General features: G+C 36.8%; 3 protein-coding genes across 3 annotated transcripts in view; 1 reads left to right on the plus strand and 2 right to left on the minus strand.

Annotated features, from left to right (window-relative positions):
* Nucleotides 1–14,039, minus strand: part of abce1 (ATP-binding cassette, sub-family E (OABP), member 1) — a 28,593-nt gene extending 14,554 nt beyond the window's left edge. The window contains exons 1-4 of the mRNA XM_084098312.1: nt 13,911–14,039; nt 11,304–11,471; nt 3,674–3,759; nt 384–481 (exon numbers count right to left, since the gene is read on the minus strand). Coding sequence (XP_083954438.1) covers nt 384–481; nt 3,674–3,759; nt 11,304–11,406 — 287 coding nt within the window. The 5' untranslated portion in view covers nt 11,407–11,471; nt 13,911–14,039. The remainder of the gene's footprint in view (nt 1–383; nt 482–3,673; nt 3,760–11,303; nt 11,472–13,910) is intronic.
* Nucleotides 1–22,013, minus strand: part of LOC311072984 (uncharacterized protein) — a 1,552,487-nt gene that overhangs the window by 1,169,249 nt on the left and 361,225 nt on the right. The gene's annotated exons all lie outside the window — the stretch shown is intronic.
* On the plus strand, nt 14,084–19,670 carry anapc10 (anaphase promoting complex subunit 10). The gene is made up of 5 exons (XM_084098374.1): nt 14,084–14,226; nt 14,753–14,872; nt 14,971–15,061; nt 16,461–16,581; nt 18,882–19,670. The coding sequence occupies exons 2-5, from the start codon at nt 14,758–14,760 to the stop codon at nt 19,110–19,112; spliced, it is 558 nt and encodes a 185-aa protein (XP_083954500.1). The 5' UTR covers nt 14,084–14,226; nt 14,753–14,757; the 3' UTR covers nt 19,113–19,670.

Raw genomic sequence — 22,013 nt, forward strand, 5'->3', positions numbered from 1 at the left:
ACAGTTTTATGCACTACTGTATCATAATTTTCCTTGTATGCATATTAAGGAAATTACATTTTATTTAAGAATATTTGTTTCAAAAGTTAATGCACTTTAAAAATTAAATGTCATTTCATTTCAATAAAAGATGCGTTGCTTGATATGGTTTGTATTCGCTCATTGCACTCGCTTGCGCCCTCTTGTGGGAATAGGAGACAATACAGTACTTTATGTAACTAAGAATTGCCTTTAGAATTCGAATATAATTCAAATTTTGCAAATATTTAATAAAGAAATTCGAATTGAGCTTTTCAGCCATTTTGACAGCCCTAACCCAGATTAAACACTCAACAAACTGAATCCTAATTAAGGTATGACTCAGACGATATGCATGTTTGTACCTGTGAAGCTTGAAGGAATTAGCACAGTATCTGTGTGTGGTTTCCTTCTCCAGGTTGCTTGGCAGGTTCACAATGGAAAGAGCACCAAACGGACATTTCTTAATGAAACAAAATAATTAAAATTAAATACATGATAACTCAGGGTTATGGAAATTAGTAAGGTATATGGTAATTTTTGAGCATTTGACAACGTTTAACCCTATAAAGCATATATACATACATTTCTGAGGCCTTTAAGTGATCAACATGATCAAAACCTTGCTGTAAAACCGGATGCACAAAATCACATGCCTTCTGTCGTCTGGTTGATAGTTTGGACTTTTTTTAGCAAGTAAAAGTCGTTCAGTATAACAGTATAAACGTCCACCTTCAGCTCATGTCTTTATGCAGCGAAATCTTATAAACATAAGCATCACTTTTATATTGTTGGTAATATTTCAAGATGAACACTTACTGGACTGAAGCAGCTCAGCTTTACTTGATTATCCAGACATCATTTTACATGCGAGTATCAAATATGACCAACAGGGTTTTGAGGAAGGGTTATTTGCGCATCTCTTAATCATTATTGTATGTTTTAAAACTATAGAGCTATGATCATAAAACTAAGCATTTAAATATCTTAAGACATAATAGATATGTGACGACATATTTATATGCATTTTATGCAAGTAGTCTGCTAAACTGTAACATATCTCATAAGAATAGCCAATTTGAATAAACTCTGCATTTCAGTAAAAAAAATTTGATTGCAGTCTTTTGTCGTTGTTTCCTTTGCTCATCAGTTCCACACAATCTTAAGATTTTATTTGTTTTATTCCATGTTTTATAGGCAACCTCAGTCATGCTCATTCAGATTAGCACAGTTGGTTTTAAATAAATCTTGTTTATTTTAGTTCAGGACATAGTCCAGGTGTTTGTAATCTGTACTTAGGTCAAGGTCAAGGTTTATTAAAGTCCCTTATGGGCAATTTGGATGCTGCACAAATAGACACAAACTGATACATACAGTACATCTTAAAAGTAATAATAATAATAATTGTCCATATGTCCTCAATGTCTACCTCAATGTCCTAAATCGCATGTGAGATTAGAATAAGTGTGTCCCAAAGCATAGTATGTTGAAAAGAGGATGCCAGAAGTGGATCTGTGCTCACTATAACAGCTAATATTACCCACAACCCATTGCGCTTTGGAGGAGGAACTACAAACACGAGTAAAAAGTGTTTTAAAAAAAACTACAAAACATGGCGGATATGCACGACTGACGGTGAGAGGTTTAGATAAAGGTTTGAGTGACTAATCAAAGATTAACCTAATAAAAAATATATTTATTTAATGTTATGCGTGTTATATTTAATTTGCAAAACAATTTGGACTTTTATAAAGATCCGTTTGGCCATTAACTTTTAAATGCATCATAATGCATTAACATGAGGAGAGTCTCCGCATGAAAGACTTCAGTTCAACGTGCAACTGCATCTCTCTTTGATTCGCTAGGAAATTAAATTAAATATGGAGGATTTTAAGTGTGACGAGATGATTGACAGGCCAGTTTACGTGACAGGATGAGACAGAGAGCAACCGTTAAAGACGCAATTGTATGACGTGATCGTATGTCCCAAAGCTTGTCTACTCTTCTGCTACACACTCAAAGGTATCTGCTTTTTCTTCACAAAAAGATTACATACTTTTAGGGCGTAGTATAAGCAGGTGAACTGAGACGTAGCAATAGCTATTCAAGATTAAGGCCTTCATTTTAAACCCTGTCTGGGAAACACCCCACGTATATGATCAGGCATGAAAACAGGTCAGGGGTAAAAAAGGTGAGAAGGATGCGGCATATGCTGCATTGGCATAGTATTAGGCTACCAGTGTTCCTCACAGGATTTTTGGATCACTGTGATGAGTGGACCTCTGGCACTCTAGGGGGGTTCGGGGGCATGGTCCCCCGTAAGAAAATTTTGTGCTTTTTAATGTTAAATTCATCAATCTGGTGCAAATTAAACAAAGAAAAATTCAAAACTCTTTTAGTTACAGTGTCTGTCTACATTACTACTACAATAATAGTTATAATATTAATCCCATGATAGTAATAGCCATATATTGTAAAACAAATGCACTGAAAAATAAAGGAAACTTTCATAATTAGTTTTGTACTAATTTCTATACTTGAAAGAGTATATTTCTATACTTCACATTAAAGATTTGATTGGGCTAGCCCAGTGTCAATCAAGAAAAGAACCAATGGGCCGCTGATCTACGTGTTTCATCGGGTGTCAGAGGAAAAAAAAACAATTTACTACTACTATTTATCACGCATTAAAAATGCCCCAAACCAGTCGTCTGATAATCTGAAACAAGGACTGTTGGGCCGTTGTCCTGCTTCACTTCACAGATGCTGAGTGAAAGGAGAATTATAGAATGAAAGGATACTCATTTATATGACGCTTTATTCATCAGGAGAACAGCTCGTTCAGCGCGTCATACGTCGTCCTTTCAGTTTAGGTTTTCAATCGATCAAGTTTTTTCACGTTCTCTCGATAAACCACCCCTTTCAATCCGATCGAAATTATTTGTAATAGAGCTGACACTGAGTTTTTAACGTGTTATGTTAAAGCCCTACTTGTTATTAATGTTTTTATGAAATATCTCTAGTGAATGCATCATATCACCGTATTATTTATCGCCATGCGAGCCACAAATTAAAGCTTGGCGAGCCACATGAGGCTCGCGAGCCGCGCAATGAATAACACTGCACTGTTCCTGCTCGCTCAGCGCTCACGGCGCCCGCGCCCGCTCGCGATATTATCTCGCCCACTTCTATGTCAAAATTAAAAATAATGACATTGGCAACATCGCTGTCTGTATCTGACAGGACAGTTAACATTGTAAGCTAACTTACCTCAGGCTTGCTTTCCGACATGCGGTACTTTGTTCGGCAGTGTGTCCAGTTGTCAGACTCGCGGTGTAAAAGACTTTGAAAACATTTCTGCCCTAACGTTACTCTGACTCGTATTGGCTGTCATGTTTCGGCATTAGGAATGATGATTGTTTTTTAAAGCTGCGAAGTTTATGGTAACTTTATAGGGGATAAATGCTGACCTCGACCCCCCCCCACCCCACATAAATATTTTCTCATCGGATCTGCACAAATCACGTAGGTGACCCTTTTAGGTTTTAAAACGGCGAATTTCGCCGAAAGGTGAGGAGTTTTCATGCCTGTATGATGCTTTACAGGGTTAAGCTATAGTGAAATGCTTGAGGGATGCGACTGGGTCGTTCAATACCTTGATACAGATTCCACATCCGATGCAGAGAGACTCTGAGATCCAGACGATTTTACTCTGAGGCGAGACCTCAATACACAGCTTCCCTGAGGAAACACACGAGCACTTCAGGACTTCAGATGAAGCAAACTCTGAATCAACATGCACCAATGCTACATTTTCTAAATGTCATATTCCATTTGTTAAACAAGTATTCATTACTTCAATGAGCTCATAGTTTCTGCATTAAAATATTACATTGCTTAAATTACTACATTTTAAGACAACTATGGCTGCGTTTACACTTGGCATTAACATGCGACCCGTATCCGGATGTTGTCCACATTCCAGGTTCAGAGGTAGTCGATCAGGGCTCCAGACTAACTTTTTTTATTAGGAGCGCTGTAGCCCCTGACTTAAAATTTTAGGAGCGCAAGCAGAAAATTTAGGGGCACACCTTAAATGACCTTGCAATGCAATTATTCATATTTCCCCCCCACATAACTGTATTACTGACAAATGCTTTGATAATAAATAGATTTAACGTACAGAAATTACAATGTGCAGTTTTATTTTAAGTTCGCAGGGCTCCAGACTAACATTTGAGGACAGAAGCACTAAGTTCTACAGAAAGTATTTGGTAGCACTGTGGGATGATAAAGCATTGAGCTTAATTTGAGGCGTATAGATAAAGTTAACTTTAATTATTACCATTCATAATGTCTTAATATTAATTCAAAAGCAAAATGAGTGACAAAATAGCTATTAGGGAGTGAAAATAGCCAATAAGCGTCCTCTATGTTTACTATGGTAATTTAATCTTTTTTTTTTTTGTATTTTGAGATTTCCTACTTCTTGAAACTTTTAGTTTTATAAATAGGGACAATCTTTAAAGGATGAACAAAAAATGATTTGGTCAACACATTAAAAATAACATTTAAATATGATATTATAGTTTTCAAGTGCTGGAAAAAGATATGTGTAGGCTACTGTTATAACCATAGTTACAGTTAGTGTTACTACATTAAATCCATGGTGAATGTTGCTGATCTGTGGACCTAAAGCCTTCTATAACTTGTTCGTTCATGGCACGATGTTTCTCCTGGTTTCCACGTCAGTGCTGTTTGATCTGATATAGTTTATAACAGAGAATTCTGCGTCGAATCTGAATGTTTCTCACTGGATCTCGCAGCAATGTTATTAATTCTGTCCCGAACTCAATGGATTTCTTCACTGGATCTCAACGATGTAACGGTTTTGCGTGATCGAGATCCGCCCGCGACTGGCGAGAGAAGCTCTGCGCTGTCTATTATTGGTTCGAACTATTAAACGGTCTGTGAAGCAAAAATGAGTAGCGCAGTTTTTTCCGCTTTCATTTTGTTTTCATTTATTAACATGTCACTCTATGCTTGAGGCTGAGATTGTGTCTAACTAGCGTATTGTGTTTAAACTGCGAAGTGCCTGCACTGTCTGCAAACTTCGTGTTCCCCGCAGTTCTGGGGAAGCGACTGCAACATTCGCAGTTCATTAAGTTCGTCTCATTACAGTACCTCAACCAGTTGAATTCTCTCAGCCAGTCTTCCTGAAAATGGTGGGTTCGGGACTTTATCACCTCACAAACCTCTGACTCTGAATCATCATCCGACTGTGTCTGTGACATTGATATTTGTCTCAGTTGTCTGTTTCCTTCCAACAGACGTTTACGCGCAGTCGCGCGCTCGATTATCTCTAGGACCCTCCCCCATTAGCCAGTTACAGTGGCCATTCCCTATTCTTCTCACACTCGTCATCATTGGCCTGCTACACATTCCGGATTCATTGACGCGCCCCTTCCACGTTTAACATAAAAAAATTACTGGTCGCACATGTGCGACTGGATGTAAAATTCAGTCGCACACTCTCAAATTTTGGTCGCAAAATGCGACCATTTGGTCGCAGTCTGGAGCCCTGTCGAGGACGCTTTGTTATCGGATCTTTGAAATCGGATTTTATTTTTGATAAGTACAGAAGTGGTGAAGGTGAATAATAACTCTTAACTTGTTGATAATGGTTTTTGTTTATGCTTCTTTATCTTTATCTTAATGTTAAGATAAAGCATTATTTAATTTAGTAGTTTTTTCTGTATTATCTTAAACATCATGTTGGATTATCTTGTTCGATTGTGATTTGGTTTGGGTAGGTACTGGGGGTAGGTCCTGATAAGCCTATCCCTTTTCAAACAGTTTGATTATTATGCTAAAAAAAAAATATATATACAGTACCAGTCAAAAGTTTGGAAACACTACTATTTTTAATGCTTTTGCAAGAAGTCTCTTATGCTCATCAAGCCTGCAGTTAAAAACAAAAAACAAACAAAAAAAAACAGTAATATTATGAAATATTATTACAATTTAAAATAATGGTTCTCTTTTTTAATATACTTTAAAATGTAATTTATTTTTGTGATGCAAAGCTGAATTTTCATCAGCAAGTACTCCAGTCTTTGGTGTCTTATGATCCTTCAGAAATCATTCTAATATGATGATTTGATACTCAGTTATTATCAATGATGGAAACAGTTGTGCTGTTTAATATATTTTTTTGGAATACTTTTTTCAGGATTCATTGATGAGTAAAACGTTAACAGCATTTATTCATAAAAACAGCATTTATTCAAAATAAAAACATTTCTAACAATATAAATCGTTACCATCACCTTTTATCAATTTAACGCATTCTTGTTGAATTAAAGTACTAATTTCTTTAAAAAAAAAATAGTTATTGTTCCCAAACTTTTGAACGGTAGTGTATATTGTTACAAAAGAAAAAAAAGTATCTCAGGTTATAAAAAAATATTAAGCAGCACAACTGTTTCCAACATTGATCATAAATCATCATATTAGAATGATTTCTGAAGGATCATAAGACACCAAAGACTGGAGTACTTGCTGATGAAAATTCAGCTTTGCATCACAAAAATAAATTACATTTTAAAGTATATTAAAAAAGAGAACCATTATTTTAAATTGTAATAATATTTCATAATATTACTGTTTTTTTTTGTTTTTAACTGCAGGCTTGATGAGCATAAGAGACTTCTTTCAAAAGCATTAAAAATAGTAGTGTTTCCAAACTTTTGACTGGTACTGTATATATTTTTTTGTTTTATTTTATTGATGGAAATTTTATGTGTTGCTGTCTTTTGTTTATTTTTATTTTTAATTGTTCGAAATAAATATTTCATTCATTCATCTCAGTGTAATGTAAACGCAATCCAGCCGTCGTGTCTGCATTCACAGGTGGACGTCACACAACCCCCCCCACTGTCATTAATACAGGGATTAAAGTGAAAAAAATTCTTCTGACTGAAATTTTTTTTTTAGGCCAAGTCATATTCCTTTAACTTTTTAAATAGTCGAGACCAATAGCGTTTTAAGGGGAGACGTTTTAAACCGCTTTAATATTGCCAGTAGGCGTATTTTAAAAGCTATATTTTAATCTATGAAAACCAGGCATGGAACATACTAATATAATTAATAATTTGCATATATATATATATATATATGCAAATTATAACACGTTTCGTTTACACAAAATTTGTTAACACACAAGTAAGTTACTTTTCCCCTTTACTTAACATAAATTGTAAGAATATGACTAATAGTAAAGACTAGTACTAATAAATACAGTGCTATGCATAAGTTTAGACACCCATGCTAAAGTTGACTAAAAAGAGGAATAAAAAATCATCTTTTGGAAATTGAACTTAAAGGTATAGCGGAGGATCTTTCCGAATTTTAGATAAGTCCCGCCCTCTCCACTTTTTGAAAAGTTTGATTGATTCACCAGAATGATTGACAATTAGGAGGACCAATAGTATAGGGTATCCACCCGGAAGTAAAAAGATCCTCCGCTATACCTTTAATGCCTTAATTTAAAAAATTAGGAAAAATCCAACCTTTCAGGACACCAATTTTCTTTGTGAATGAATAATGTATCGTAAATAAATAAATGTTCTTCCTTAAAATACAGGGTGCATAAGTTTGGACACCCCTATGTTAAATTCCCATAGAGGCAGGCAGATTTTTATTTTTAAGTATTTATTTTTTAGGATACTATGAATCCTGATAAAGTTCCCTTGGCCTTTGGAATTAAAATAGCCCCACATCATCACATAGCATTCACCATACCTAGAGATACTTTCCATAAGATCATCTCTCAATGCAAATCAAACTAGCTTTTAGGCTAACTGAAATAAAACCATGCCAATCTCTAGGTATGGTGAAGGCTATGTGATGATGTGGGGCTATTTTAATTCCAAAGACCAAGTGAACTTTATCAGGATGCATAGTATCCTGGATCCATGAAGTAACTGGCCTTTAAAAATAAAAATCTGCCTGCCTCTATGCAGGCGCGCTGGAAGCTGTTTCATGGAGGGGGGGCTGGGGGCTGGGTTGGAAAATATGTGACGTCATTATGTTGTGGCCAACGACAAGACATGAAATTTCTCTGTACTGTATGTGTTGTAGCCATTAAAGAAAACATTTAGTTTCATATTTATGTTTAAATATTATAGGCTAATGTTATTTTTTAATTTAATCGATGTTGATTATGAAAGTGAGCATATGCATCATGAGATACATCATGAGATGCAATATGACTGGAGACATGGAGTGGGTAAGACATGATTTTTACCACTTCATTGAGTTTTGTTTTGTAGAAAGACAATTTTTAGAAGATTTTCGTTTTGTATAAATTGTATCTTAATTTTGATCAATGTTTTATTAACCAATTGCCTGTAGCCTATTTAATAAATAAGACGCAAATATATAGCAGACAATGTAATAAGGCACCGGCATGATCACTTGCATTGCACGTGAACTGGAGGGCGCCGAAACTCAGCTTGTGCATCACAGATTCGAGAAATATGCTATAGGCCATCTATTATAGAAAGCTTGAAAAGTCTACTTTTAAACGAAACTATTCAAAACGAAAAGAAATGGGCTACTCTCTGATTATATCATATGAAATGTGTAGGCTATTTCACATGCATTTCTCTCTGGCGTTCATGGCGAGTCCACATCGCCAACTCCATCTTTGCAGCGACACAGAAAACACCAGTTTATTAATAAACAATTAAATGTCTCCTTGCTATTTTGGACACATTCATACTTTTGCCGGTTCTTTGTGGCAAGCTTAATGCGTGCGGCCGTGCGCCTGAGTGCGGCTTTTATGTACACGCTCATTATCCTGTATATAGCCTATTTAAGTAATACAATTAATATAAAGATATAAGATATTTGTCCACTGATGGCTTAAATGAACAACTACTAAAAAAACTTTAGTCGGAGGCAGCCCTTATTCCACATATTTTGGTACCAGCAGGCTATTCTGGGTTGAGCGAGCGACCCTGAGCGGAATGAGCGAGGGAGCGGAATATTCAGAAATGCGCTCTCCGCTCACGAGCTCTGATCGGAACAAAGCATGACAAATTCAAACTTTATTTCATTTTCTCCGTAGCTTGAACACTCACTTAATTATAAGAGAGTTAGTTAACGCTGTCCATTTATTTATTTTTATTTCACGTTTTTAAAGTACAATATTATATTAGTCCACTGTCCACAGCCCCCCACTTGGGGGTGCTGATGCTATGACGAGGGGGCTGCAGCCCCCGCAGCACCCCCCTTCCCGCGAATTTAACATAGGGGTGTCCAAACTTATGCACCCTGTATTTTAAGGAAGAACATTTATTTATTTACGATACATTATTTATTCACAAAGAAAATTGGTGTCCTTTAAGGTTGGATTTTTCCTAATTTTTCAAATTAAGGCATTAAGTTCAGTTTCCAAAAGATGATTTTTTATTCCTCTTTTTAGTCAACTTTAGTATGGGTGTCTAAACTTATGCATAGCACTGTAAACATTAGGCCTAGGCTAAAGCTATTAAATAGCAGTCCCAAACTAGTTTTTGTTAATACAATGTTGGTATGAGCCACTACAGTCATTTAAAAATATAAAAAATAACACAAAGAAAAATAGTGGCATTTTGGGGTTATATGGAAACGACAGTTACTATGGTGAATACACAATATTAACAATAACTGTTAATGAAACATGGAAACTGGTGAATAGAATGAGAATAATACCTGCATTACTTTTATTTCGTGTAATTTACAACGTAACGGCGTTGCATGCTCGTAGTTTCTTTTGCACTTGATCAGTGAAGCAATACAGCGCGCGCCGCTGAATTTGCGCGTGCAATTGAGTGTGCGCTACGAGAACAGGATAACGGCTGACAGGACAAGAAAGTCCGTTTTTCTGAGGTGAAAAACTTTATTTCAGCGTACACTTATGTCACTGCCTGCCTGGTAGTTCCTATTGTGCTGGGTTTTCTGAAGTAGTCATGATTCGCCTCTCATAACATAACATGCTCTAAACACGCACGCAGTGTGGAAAAGGAGGAGCGGAGGCGCGGGGAGCAAGGATCACAGCGCAAATTTGAACTATATCGATGTGATATGGTCTAATTCCATATCGCATTTAAAAAATATATCGATATATTTTTTTATATCGATATCGCCCAGCCCTACCTGCATTATAAGTGTGTTACTGAAATATAGTTCTACCTCAGCGCTCAGCTGTAGCCTGACATGCACTTTCCGTGAGCGGTAATTGAAAACCCGGAGTGGACTATGAGCGAAGTGATTACAGAGTGCTTAGAGTGGAGAGAGGAACGTGCTTTTGCTCCACTCCAGGCTTTGATCACATCCCCCTCAGCAGGGTGAATACACCTCGTCTTTCCTTAATTTAAGACCTATTCAAACTAAAATTAAGATATTTATTACACTATTTGAGAAATGAAAGCCTATTTACGGCCTTAAAATTATGAAAAGTGAATTTAAGACTTTAAGGACAGACTGGAACCCGCAATGACGGAAATCCGTCATAGACTTGCTGCAATTAACGGAAATCCGTCGTAGCGACGGAGAACTTTAATCCCTGTTAATATACGAGCGGGGCACAACCTAACGCTTTTTGTCTTTCTCCGTTTCTGTAAACCTACTTAGGGTTCAGAGTATTTATTTTTTCCCAGATTTTCCCCACCACAGCTGGCAACGTTCTCAGACCCATGCGTTTCTCTGTACCGTTTCCATTACGCCATCTATCCACATCATTAGCACTTGCAGCCTCTTCATCCTCATTTGGTGAGATTTGTAAAATTCCCCCGACTGAAAAATGTTTTTAAAAGAAAACCCCCCACTTCAGGTCGACTTTGCACCAGAGCCATCCTTTATTTGTCTTCTTTTTTTTCCCTTGGGAATGCGAGATCCGATCTGTAATCCAGATACAGAAGCCACTTGATGTGGACAGGCGTAAACGCACCGTGTCCTGATTGGCTTATGATCTGATCGGATCACGGTGATCGCATGTTAATGCCAAGTGTAAACGCAGCCTCAGATTTGTACATGTACATTTCTGAAATGCATGACTTAAGACAGTTAGAATGATAACAAATCACTCTAAATTGTAATGCATTTTCCGTAAAGCTGCTTTGAAATGATGTGTATTGTGAAAAGCGCTATACAAATACATGTGACTTGAATTACACTTGAAGTACACATCAATAACGCACAAAGCCTGAAGTCAAGCGAATTGAGCGTGCGATTCTTACCCATGCGCACCACCGGACAGCTCTTCTTGCACTCCTGACGGCATTTCTTGGGCTTACACTTGTCGTGGTTTACAATAGCGATTCTGGTGTTCTTGTCGGCCATTTGGCTGGTTTGATGTTGCACACCGGCGACGCAGATCTACAGGAAAACAGGAGGCCTAGACCTCACTAGAAAGAGAGAGAGAGAGAGAGAGAGAGAGAGAGAGAGAGAGAGAGAGAGAGAGAGAGAGAGAGAGAGAGATGTTTATCCTATAGGCCTATACATGCATTTTGTTGTCCTATTAAAATCTCTATTATACATTCCAAAGAAACACTGTTTATAGAGGGTATGGTAAAATCATACCCTATATATATTGTATTGTTATATATTGTATTGACAACTCATCAAGTAAATATTTATCATCGTATATTCTGCATAATTAGATGTTTTTAAATATAAACTGACAAAAAACTATACAAGTTTTAGGGCTGGATACTATTTTTAACATTGATATGAGTGATCACCCAGATTTAGATCTATATTGCATTTATATAAAGCGTTCACAGGCAAATTTGCTTTATGTATTTCCCGGTGTCGAAGTCAGGCTCATATAAATGTCAGGAAATATCAGCATGTCAATATCCACGGATCACTGGATCTTTGGTAAGTTGTAAGGAACGCTATATCGAGTTCAACCTTTAGTTTACACTGATAATCATTTGTTTTACTCGCAGTTTCCCGTATTAAACCCAGTCACTGCAGCTCTAAGTATTTCCAAATTCACAGCACTCATAAAAGTTCCCGCATGACCTACTACTTCCAGTGAGATTCTGAAGTGTGCATGCGATGGACACTTTACTGTCCCATGATGCCACGGGACAGGATTTATCAGTGGCAGTGAAGCGATGCAACTGACGCTGGGAGATCATGTGATAATGACAACATGGCAAATGTAGTACATCTGGATTACACTGACTTATACTATATACAATGTACATTATTAGCGGTTGCAGAGCAATTACTTGTTCACAATAAGTACCTACTCAAGAGAGTATGCAATTTCAGACGCATACAGAGATTAACGCCAACATAACACACTTCACGAGGGAGTAATTAGGGCTGCACAATATCAAAATGATATCAGTATCATGCAGCCCTACTAATAATGCAACTGAACACAATCTAATTACGAATTAACAGAGGACTTTAAAGGGGTAGTTCACCCAAAAATGTAAATTCTGCCATTAATTACTCGTCCTCACGTCGTTCCAAACCCGTCAGACCTTCATTCTATTTCGGAACACATATTAAGATATTAATGGCGCACAATACGATTTTTGGCGCACAAAAGTATTCTCGTCGCTTCATAAAATACAGGTTGAACCACTGTAGTCACATGGACTATTTTAACGATGTCTTTCCTACCTTTCTGGACATTCAAGTGTTCATTAAATAGCGATCAATGGAAATATATGAATCTGAGCCATCAGAGTTCATCAAAAATATCTTAATTTGTGTTCCAAAGATGAACGAAGATCTTACGGGTTTGGAACGACATGAGGTTGAGGAATTAATGACAGAATATTCACTTTTGGGTGAACAATCCCTTTAAGAAACCACCTTGCCACCCTCACAGTGGCCATTGAAACCAGTTTATCACTTGTTAACACACATGAACTCATGCAAACGATCAGATATAACGGACACCAGCTGTTACACTCCCAACAAAATGCTTTCCTGATGGCAGCCGTGCAAAACAAGATAAGTCTGGCGAGCAAAACCTGGTCTGATGTGTGATGTGGTGGTTTCATGAGTCAGAGACAGATAGATAGATAGACAGCTCACATTCAGGATGAATGAAGTTGCTGAGTTGCCATCTTTACAGTGCAGCGCTGGCATCACGTGACAGCTCGTTTAAACATGCATAGACTGCACTGTCATCCTATTGAACACATATATTAGTCAATTGATAATTAATAATGAGTCAGTTATCAGATGCAGTGACTCATTCTGCACTTATGCTGGAGTAACCTGAGGTTTATCGTCTTGAACAAGGACACTCTTGTCATAGTTTATGCACCTCTTGATGGGACTCGAACCTACAATCTTTACATTACCAGACCAGATCACTGATTAATGGTTAGTACACCACAGCACCCTTTGAATCCGAACCGATTGGACTAGTACACTCCATAACCGATGTTTATACATTATACACAAAAACATTACATTCAGATCTACGTTTAAAACGGCTATAAACAGTCAGAAATAGCCAGATTCGGTTATATTGAGCACGTGCGCGCGCTCGTCGTGACTCTCTCTCACACACTAGTGGGAATAACGAAAGATGACGCAAGACTTTACCTCACAGAATTCCATGCTTTATTTTACCCCCCAAAACACTACATTATGTGTCATGGTCTTTCTAAAACGTCTGCTTAGTTGTTTTCCACTTTGTTCAGAATGACTTTCATTAAATATTCGTTGAAAACGTGGATATTTTAATGAAAGAAGAAAAGGCCTCGCGCATAGGGCGGCATGCGCACACAGCTGGTGCGTTTTTGTCTTTCAAACTACCTATACATCTCCATTTAATTATTACAAAATGTCAATAAAACGCTGCTCACCTCCCGCTGATGGGAACAACGCAGTATAACGCGTTAATAAGCGTTGAGTTTCTTCGTACTGTGTGAAGAGACGACCAGCGCGTGCTGCTACGGCGCGCACGAGACAACACCGGTAGCAAAGATGGCGCGAGAGCGCGCGACGCTAAAGGGACGCGACGCGATCCAAGAACCGTGACGTGATCAGAGTGCGCCAATGCCGGGCAAATGCGAACAGTGCATAGATGTTTACGATTATATTTTACATTTTTTAAGAACGTACGTTAGTTGTGGAAACAGATGTAAGAAGACACAGCTGTGGGAGTGTTTTTGAGTGCCGGTGAGTAACTGTTGCTTTGTTTTGTTGTGTTACATCAATTCAAGGTAGATATTTTTGATTAAACAACCGTGTGTTGTAAAATTCTAATATCTTTTTTACTTTGTAAACGTGTTTATTACGTATATTTTGTCATGGCACTATGATAAATATATCATACAGTTGAATATTACATATTATTATAATATGCTATGTAGTTAAAATAATGTTCTGGAACACACACACACGCACATATGTATATGTAAGAATTTTTTTTTAAAATTATCTTAAAAATACCATTGTATTGGCATCGTTTTAGTTTTTTGGACATGGAGAATTTTTATTCTTTTTTTTAAAGTGAAAACTACAAATTAATGTCAATATTAGTAATAAAATGTGTACGTAAAGCAATTGTACTTTGGATTGTTTAGGGTTATTGTTAGGTTGGGGTTACTGCACATTGCATTATCTTTATTTAATAAATGTTTTTATGCTGTCTGGGTGCTTTTTAATTCCATCCCATCTGTCTGTCCTCATTTTCTTTCCTCAGTAACCATGGCAACCGCCACCAAAACCCCCCCAGGTGCCGACCCGAAGCAGCTGGAGCGCACCGGGACCGTCCGAGAGATCGGGTCACAAGCCGTGTGGTCGCTGTCCTCGTGCAAGCCAGGTGTGTGTGTGTGTGTGTGTGTCTTTTTTAGTCTCTGTTTTTGATCATTGCACACCTGTGTTCAGTTTTTCATTGTGTCATTCTCTTTCTGTGTGAAGGCTTTGGAGTCGACCAGTTGAGGGATGATAATCTGGAGACGTACTGGCAGTCCGATGGCTCTCAGCCACATCTGGTGAACATTCAGTTCAGGTAGAGCCACGATGAGTCTCAGACAGCCACTGTATGACTGATCCACAGCATCGGGGGTCGATTCATCTGCCATTATTCAGACGTTATGAGACTATTGTTTACAGCTAATAAATGTGTTTGTGTGATTGACTGGTTGACAAAATCAGTTACGAAACACACACATCTAAATAATTACACAATGTGGGAATTAATTCATTTTATTAATCACAAATTAATTGCACATCAAATTTGGCTGAGAAATGTTTCCCAAAATATCACTTAAAGTCCTTATTGTGTTAAATAAGAAAAGCATCTCTAGACATTACAAAAAGTAGCTTTAGAAATAAATATTTAATTTGATTCAATATAGAATTTATTGCACAAACTTATCAGCCACGAGGGGGATTTAATGATGACAGAATTAAAAAATTTGTGTGAACTATATCTTTAATGGGTTTTTTATTAATATGAACATTTTTTAATGGAGTGATACTCTAAATAAGAAACTAAAACTGCCAGTAGGTGGCGGTAAATGTCTAAAGTCATTGAGTCATTAATTCATTAATTCGTTCAATTAATTCAGGAAGATAAAAACTTATAAAGGAGCATTTTTGCCCTGATATTCTTTTTTTTAGGGTCTTTCTAACTCCATTTATAGGCTCCATCATGCAGTGAGTTGTTGCTCAGCTTCATGTTCGTCAGCAATCAACACACACACACACACACACACATATATATATATATATATATATATATATATATATATATATATATATATATATATATATATATATAAACATTATTATCCAGCCATTAATTTTAAAGGGCTGGAAAAGTGAAAAATTAATTATTATGGATCAAAGAAAAATTATGTAGGTTTATTTTGTAAATATATTTCTAGTTAAGCTCCTAAATATGTAGCTGATTACTTGGTTTGTGTCTGTGAGCACAATATGAATGAAATAAGTTTTAAAAATCCTTATCCAGTAATAATATAACTGTAAAGGTTATGGAAATGCACTCATCAAAAGATGTGGGAAAGTACTGTAATCATTAAATCTCTAAATTTTGTTGTTTATCAAATAAAAGCATTATGTCTAGCCACACAGAAAAAAATCAAACAATCTTTACATTTTTAGTAACTTAAGGTCTCTGCTCAAATTATGTCTCATATTGGATTGACATTTCAATGCTTTGCTGATTTGTTCATTAAAGATAATTTAAAGCAAGTCTGTATTGAAAACAGTGAGACACTTTTCTGACCCAAGATCAGTGAATACTGTGTGATGTTTAGAAAACAGTAAACTGGAATGTTTTAAAATATGCACTCATGTTTTATGACGAATATCATAATATATATTTGTGTTTGTGACTGCTTAAATGTTCTAGACACTGAAAGGCTGTGATTGTGTCATGTTAGGAGGAAGACCACCGTGAAGATGCTGTGCATTTACGCCGATTATAAATCTGATGAAAGCTACACTCCCAGCAAGATCTCGGTCAGAGTGGGAAACAACTTCCACAACCTGCAGGAGATCCGGGTAAGAGACGCTGATCACGGACAGAACCGACTCCAGCTGAATAACCACACTGTTGTTTTCTTCAATAGTTGGTTCCGGAAGTAAAAACTACATTCATTTCTCCACAGGGAAATCGATTTTTAACGATAATTTATAGACTTTAAAAGACAGCCTTACTGTGAGCCTCGAGGTTGTTAATCAATAGAATTTTGTTGTCTATGGAAGCGTGTTTCCGCCACAGAATAAAACATTTTAAAAGATATTTGTGACTTTTTTTTCTCACAATTGCGAGTTTATATCACTCAATTCTGACTTTATTTCTCACAATCGCAAGATTTAAAGTCAGAATTGCATGATATAAACATGCAATTGTGAGAAAGTCGCAATTACCCTTTTTTATTTTTTATTCTGTGGCGGAAACAAGCTTCCATAGACTGCATTATTTCAATTTAGTTTTAAAAATAATCTTATTTAAAAGCAGAATTCACTGTAAAATTCAGCTGTTAAACTGTGGAAAAACTACATTACCCATAATGCTGTACAGAAAATTCTACCAATCGAAAAGACAAAACAAGCAGAACATGCCACTCTAAGGAAGCATTGTGAATTCTCTACGCTCTCAAAAAACATATTTGAATATGACAGCTTAAAATATAGTGTTTTATATACATAATCAACATGTTTTTAATGAGTAGGTTTATATTTCTCCATCATTATGCTGTTCGCAATGCTTTGTGGGATTGTAGTTCTTTCCCTCACTACAGCACTTGAGTTCACAGTCTTGTACCTTTGTATTTTTGTCAGATTTTCAAAAACTTTTTCACTTCAAATCAAAGTTTGTAATGTTATGATTCTCCTCAAGGCTGGTTGGCTTGGTTCATGGATTATAATGCATTAACAAATACTTTTTTTTAAATACCTATGGGAGAAATGAATGGGAAAAATACTTCCGAAACCAACGGCGCTGAAAAGGTAGGCGAGCGCTAATGCACTCTATAGATGAACTTCACACAGTTACACAGATGATTTCCTGCTGAAATTAAATTAGTCTCATATTTAAGTAAGTTTGCATCATTGATTAAATTTTTCTGTTTATCACTGTGAAGCTGCTGTGAAAAGTGTATTGTAAAGCACTATAAAAATAAAGGTGACTTGATGTTATAGCCTTAATCTATAAGCTCAAATACTTGATTGTGATTGGTCGTTTGTGGCATTCTATGGTACATTATTTGTATGTAATGATGTTAAAGGGGGGGTGAAATGCTCATTTTCACTCAATCTCCTGTTAATCTTGAGTACCTATAGAGTAGTATTGCATCCTTCATATCTCCAAAAAGTCTTTAGTTTTATTATATTTATAAAAGAAAGATAGGCTGTACCGAGTCTTTCCGGAAAAAAACGAGCAGCTGGAGGCGGGCCGTGTGGGCGAAGCTAAAGCTGTGCTAACGCGCCGATAGCTAACAACACACAGAGACATTTGAAGCAGTTTTACTCACCGCCTGCGACCGTGAACCTTTATCATTGTGACTGCTCGATCCTTAAGCATTAGACGATCTGCAAATCCGTCGATCTGGGCTTTGTTTATAAAACAATCATCGTCGAAATGCAGGGAACAAACAGTCTTACACAGCTCCGTTGATGATGCTCTGAAAAAACAAACTCCATTCACTGGTCCCTTAGCGCTGGGTTCTTTGGGAATCTGTGCAGGGTTGTCTTGCCCTGGCAACCAAAAACCCACTTCTTTGGTGACATTGACTTCCCTAAAGCCGGGCAGAGCGCTTTGATGGCGAACTGCTTTCGCTCTCTTCTCTCTCTGGTCTACGGATGCGCGCGCGTCAGCGCTCTTCCGGGAGAAGTGCCCTTAGGACCCACATAAGGAAATTCCGCCCCAGCTGACGTCACACAGACCCATACTTGAAAAAAACTTTCCGAAACTTGTGACAAAGCGGAAGGACAATTTTTGGCACAGAAATACTCCTTCAAACGTACAATTTAATTTTTGAAACTTTGTCCATGTTTAGCATGGGAATCCAACTCTTTAACAGTGTAAAAAACTCAGTATGCATGAAATAGCATTTCACCCCCCCTTTAAACGGTATAATTTACTTTTTTTCTCTCTCAGGCAAGTGAGAATCACTCTGTGGTCTCGTTGTTTTTGCATAATAAACTTATTCATAACTTGAATCAATCTTTCGTGTTCATTTATGTATTTATTGGCTAAAAACCATGTCTAAACAATCAGAATAATGTGCATGTTCTCTAAATAAACCCTTGGATTGTAACACAAGCGTGTGTGTGTGTGTGTGTGTGTGTGTGAGCAGCAGCTGGAGATGGTGGAGCCCAGCGGTTGGATTCACATCCCTCTGTTGGATCTGGTGAACAATCCCATCAGAACCTTCATGATCCAGATCGCCGTGTTGGCAAACCACCAGAACGGACGAGACACACACATGCGGCAGATCAAAGTCTACACACCCGTGGAGGAGAGCTCCATCGGCAAGTTCCCACGATGCACCACTGTAGACTTCATGATGTACCGCACCATCAGGTGACCGAGGTGCCTTCCCATAAGACTCTGTTCTAGATTTAAATGTTTTCAGGTGTTTTAAAATGTGCCGAGGTGTGTTTTGTAAAGAGAAGAGTTCAAAGTTCAGTTTATGTACATGCAAATCTACGGGAAATAAATGTTTGTTTGAAATAATGAAAGCAGCCTGTAGTTCTTGATGCTCTTTTACAGCAGGATGAATTGGAGAGATACACCGCTCTCATGTTTAGCTTGTTTTATTAAACTGTGAAACACATGGATTGCTCACTAAATCTCTGCATGCTTCCGTGTGACTGGTTGGCTTTTACTCAACTTTGCATGACATGCATGGGTTTTTATCGGTCGCTGTGTTTAAGTGGTAACCCTATACAATAAGGTTTCATTTGTTAACATTACTTAATTAGTTGACATGATCTAACAATGAACAATATCTCTACGGCACTTATTAATCTTAATGTTAATCTCAACATTTGCTCCTAGATTTTTAAGATCAAGAGTTGTATCTGTTAACATTAGTTAATGCACTGTGAACTAACATGAATTAACAACGATTAATAAATGCTGTAAGAACATATTGCTCCTTGTTATTTCATGTTAGTTAATGCATTAACTAATGTTAACAAATAAAACGCTATTGTAAAGTGTTACTGTTTAAGTTTGTGAGCTTAATACAGTACAGACATAAACATTTGTATTTAAACGTTCAAACATGCACTCTTAGCATTCGGCCTAATCAATAAATATACACAGTAAATTCCCCAGTGTTAAATCAACACTGCTCAGAGCGCATATGGTCCCACTCTACATGGTGTTAAAGTAACACTGAAGCAGTGTTAAAGTTAATGAGACAATTAAGTGATCAATTGAGTGATGATTGAGCATTAGTGATGAACACCTGTTGTTGTTAACAAGCAGAATCACTGAAGGAAAGAGAAACAGTAGAACTACAACTGACTTCAGCCACAGCCTTAAATTGAATCAGATGAAGATAAAAAGACATTAAATCTACACATTGTGTAGTAAATGCCGCTCCATCTGAAAGCAGGTGATGGCGATTTACTACTAATCAAGGAACCGGCTTTACTGACGAGAGGCGCATATCAATGTCATGCGATATATCGCCCAGCCCTAATAGACATATGACAGAAATAAAGTCAGTCAGGGCCGGGTTTCCCGATAACGATGTATCTTAGCTCTTAAGAGCGCTTTCTACGTGCAAAGTTACGAACGCTCGCAGCAATTCCACGAGGGTTTCCCAAAAATGCACTTAACGAGAACGCGCTCTACGTGCTACTTAAGAGTCGCTGTCCATTCGTGAAGTGCTGAAACATAAACTTATATCGTGTTCTGAACGTTTAACCTAATAATTGTCATCTGTTGTGGATTAGCAATCAAGACGTATATATAAAGCACCTACAGGCGGAGGCACTGACAAAATGGCTGAAAAAAAAAAAAAACACATGAAAAGATACCTTTCAAAAAGATGAAATTAATGTCCTTTTAGAGGAGATAGAGCGAAACAAAGATGCAATTTTTAACAGATTTAAAGGATTTGTTCATTCATTTAATTTTGATTAAAATTATTAGATTAAATTATTTCTGTTTTTTTGTTTTGTTTTCTGACCTTTTTAATTATTTAATTTATACATTAATTTAACCAACAACAAAAAAGAGTAATAAAGTGTACAATAAAGTACAATCAAAACCTTATATTATAATCACATACATTTGAATAAAGTTAAAGGTGTAATCTGCCGGTTGTCCTGCAGGTGTCCTCATAAATCTTCTTACGATGCACTTGGGGATGTACGATTACTCCAGAGCACTTGTAGATCTACGAAGATTTTCAAGTGCTACTTAAGCTACGATGCTTTTGGGAAAGAGACCGTAATATTAAGATCAGTCGTACGATCGTTTTTACGATCAACTTAGGCTTACGATGCTTTTGGGAAACGCAGCCCAGGTTAGTAATAAGTGAGGCTGGTAATTCTGTTTGTGGAGTTGTTTAATCCTCCTCTGCTGAGATCTTCACAGATTTAATGTATTTTTTATCTTCATCTGATTCAATTTAAGGCTGTGGCTGAAGTCAGTTGTAGTTCTACTGTTTCTCTTTCCTTCAGTGATTCTGCTTGTTAACAACAACAGGTGTTCACAGTGGCGGATTTAGCAAATTGGAGGCCCAAGGCGAAAGTATGTATGGGGCCCCCCCATTCGATCTTTAAAAGAGAACGAAAAATTTTTTTACAGACTGAATGGTGGATAGGCAGGTAAAGCTAATTTACAGGGAAGTAAAGGTTGGAGAGAAAAAAAAAAAAAACTTTCCCTTTAAATCCTGCATACATTTTCTTTAATCCAAAAAGCAGAGAACACACAAAGTGTTACAATGTTTACATGGTACAATTTCTGGTAAGCTACGGGGTTTTTTTTATTGCTTGACACAAATTTCACGATTTCAATTCAATTCTTGTGATTTGATTCAATGTTGACTCATTTGGATAAATATTAGGTACGCAAGATAGGCGTTAATTTTTCCAAAGAAAAAAAACCTCACATAATGCTGTAAACATATATTAAACTCAAATTAAACATAATGTGTGTTTATTATAATAACAATTTTAATAATATAAGTAAAAAAATATACTAAATATGTAATATATTACACATATTTAGCAAAATAATCTCTTTTTTCTAGCCAACTAACATGCTATAACATATATTACGGCTTTCCTGAGGTAACGTAACGTTAAGTGACATAATTGTTCTCCAGCTGTTTTATTGACGTCTTTCCAAGGTTGAAAAACACTGATTGATCGATATATATAAGGAATATACATTTCGGTAAGTTGTACTATATCTTTCAACATTGTTCATTCGTGTTTATTCACTATTAGCTAGTAGAGAGGATCGA

This window comes from Abramis brama (assembly GCF_963993115.1).
Source record: "Abramis brama genome assembly, chromosome: 22".
In the NCBI taxonomy this organism is placed as follows: Eukaryota; Metazoa; Chordata; class Actinopteri; order Cypriniformes; family Leuciscidae; genus Abramis; species Abramis brama.

Excerpts from the sequence above, each read along its gene's own strand:
- anapc10 (XM_084098374.1), top strand. The coding sequence starts at position 14,758 with ATGGCAACCGCCACCAAAACCCCCCCAGGTGCCGACCCGAAGCAGCTG. Across the intron at positions 15,062-16,460 it reads CTGGTGAACATTCAGTTCAG|GAGGAAGACCACCGTGAAGA; the intron begins GTAGAGCCACGA and ends GTGTCATGTTAG. Across the intron at positions 16,582-18,881 it reads ACAACCTGCAGGAGATCCGG|CAGCTGGAGATGGTGGAGCC; the intron begins GTAAGAGACGCT and ends GTGTGTGAGCAG.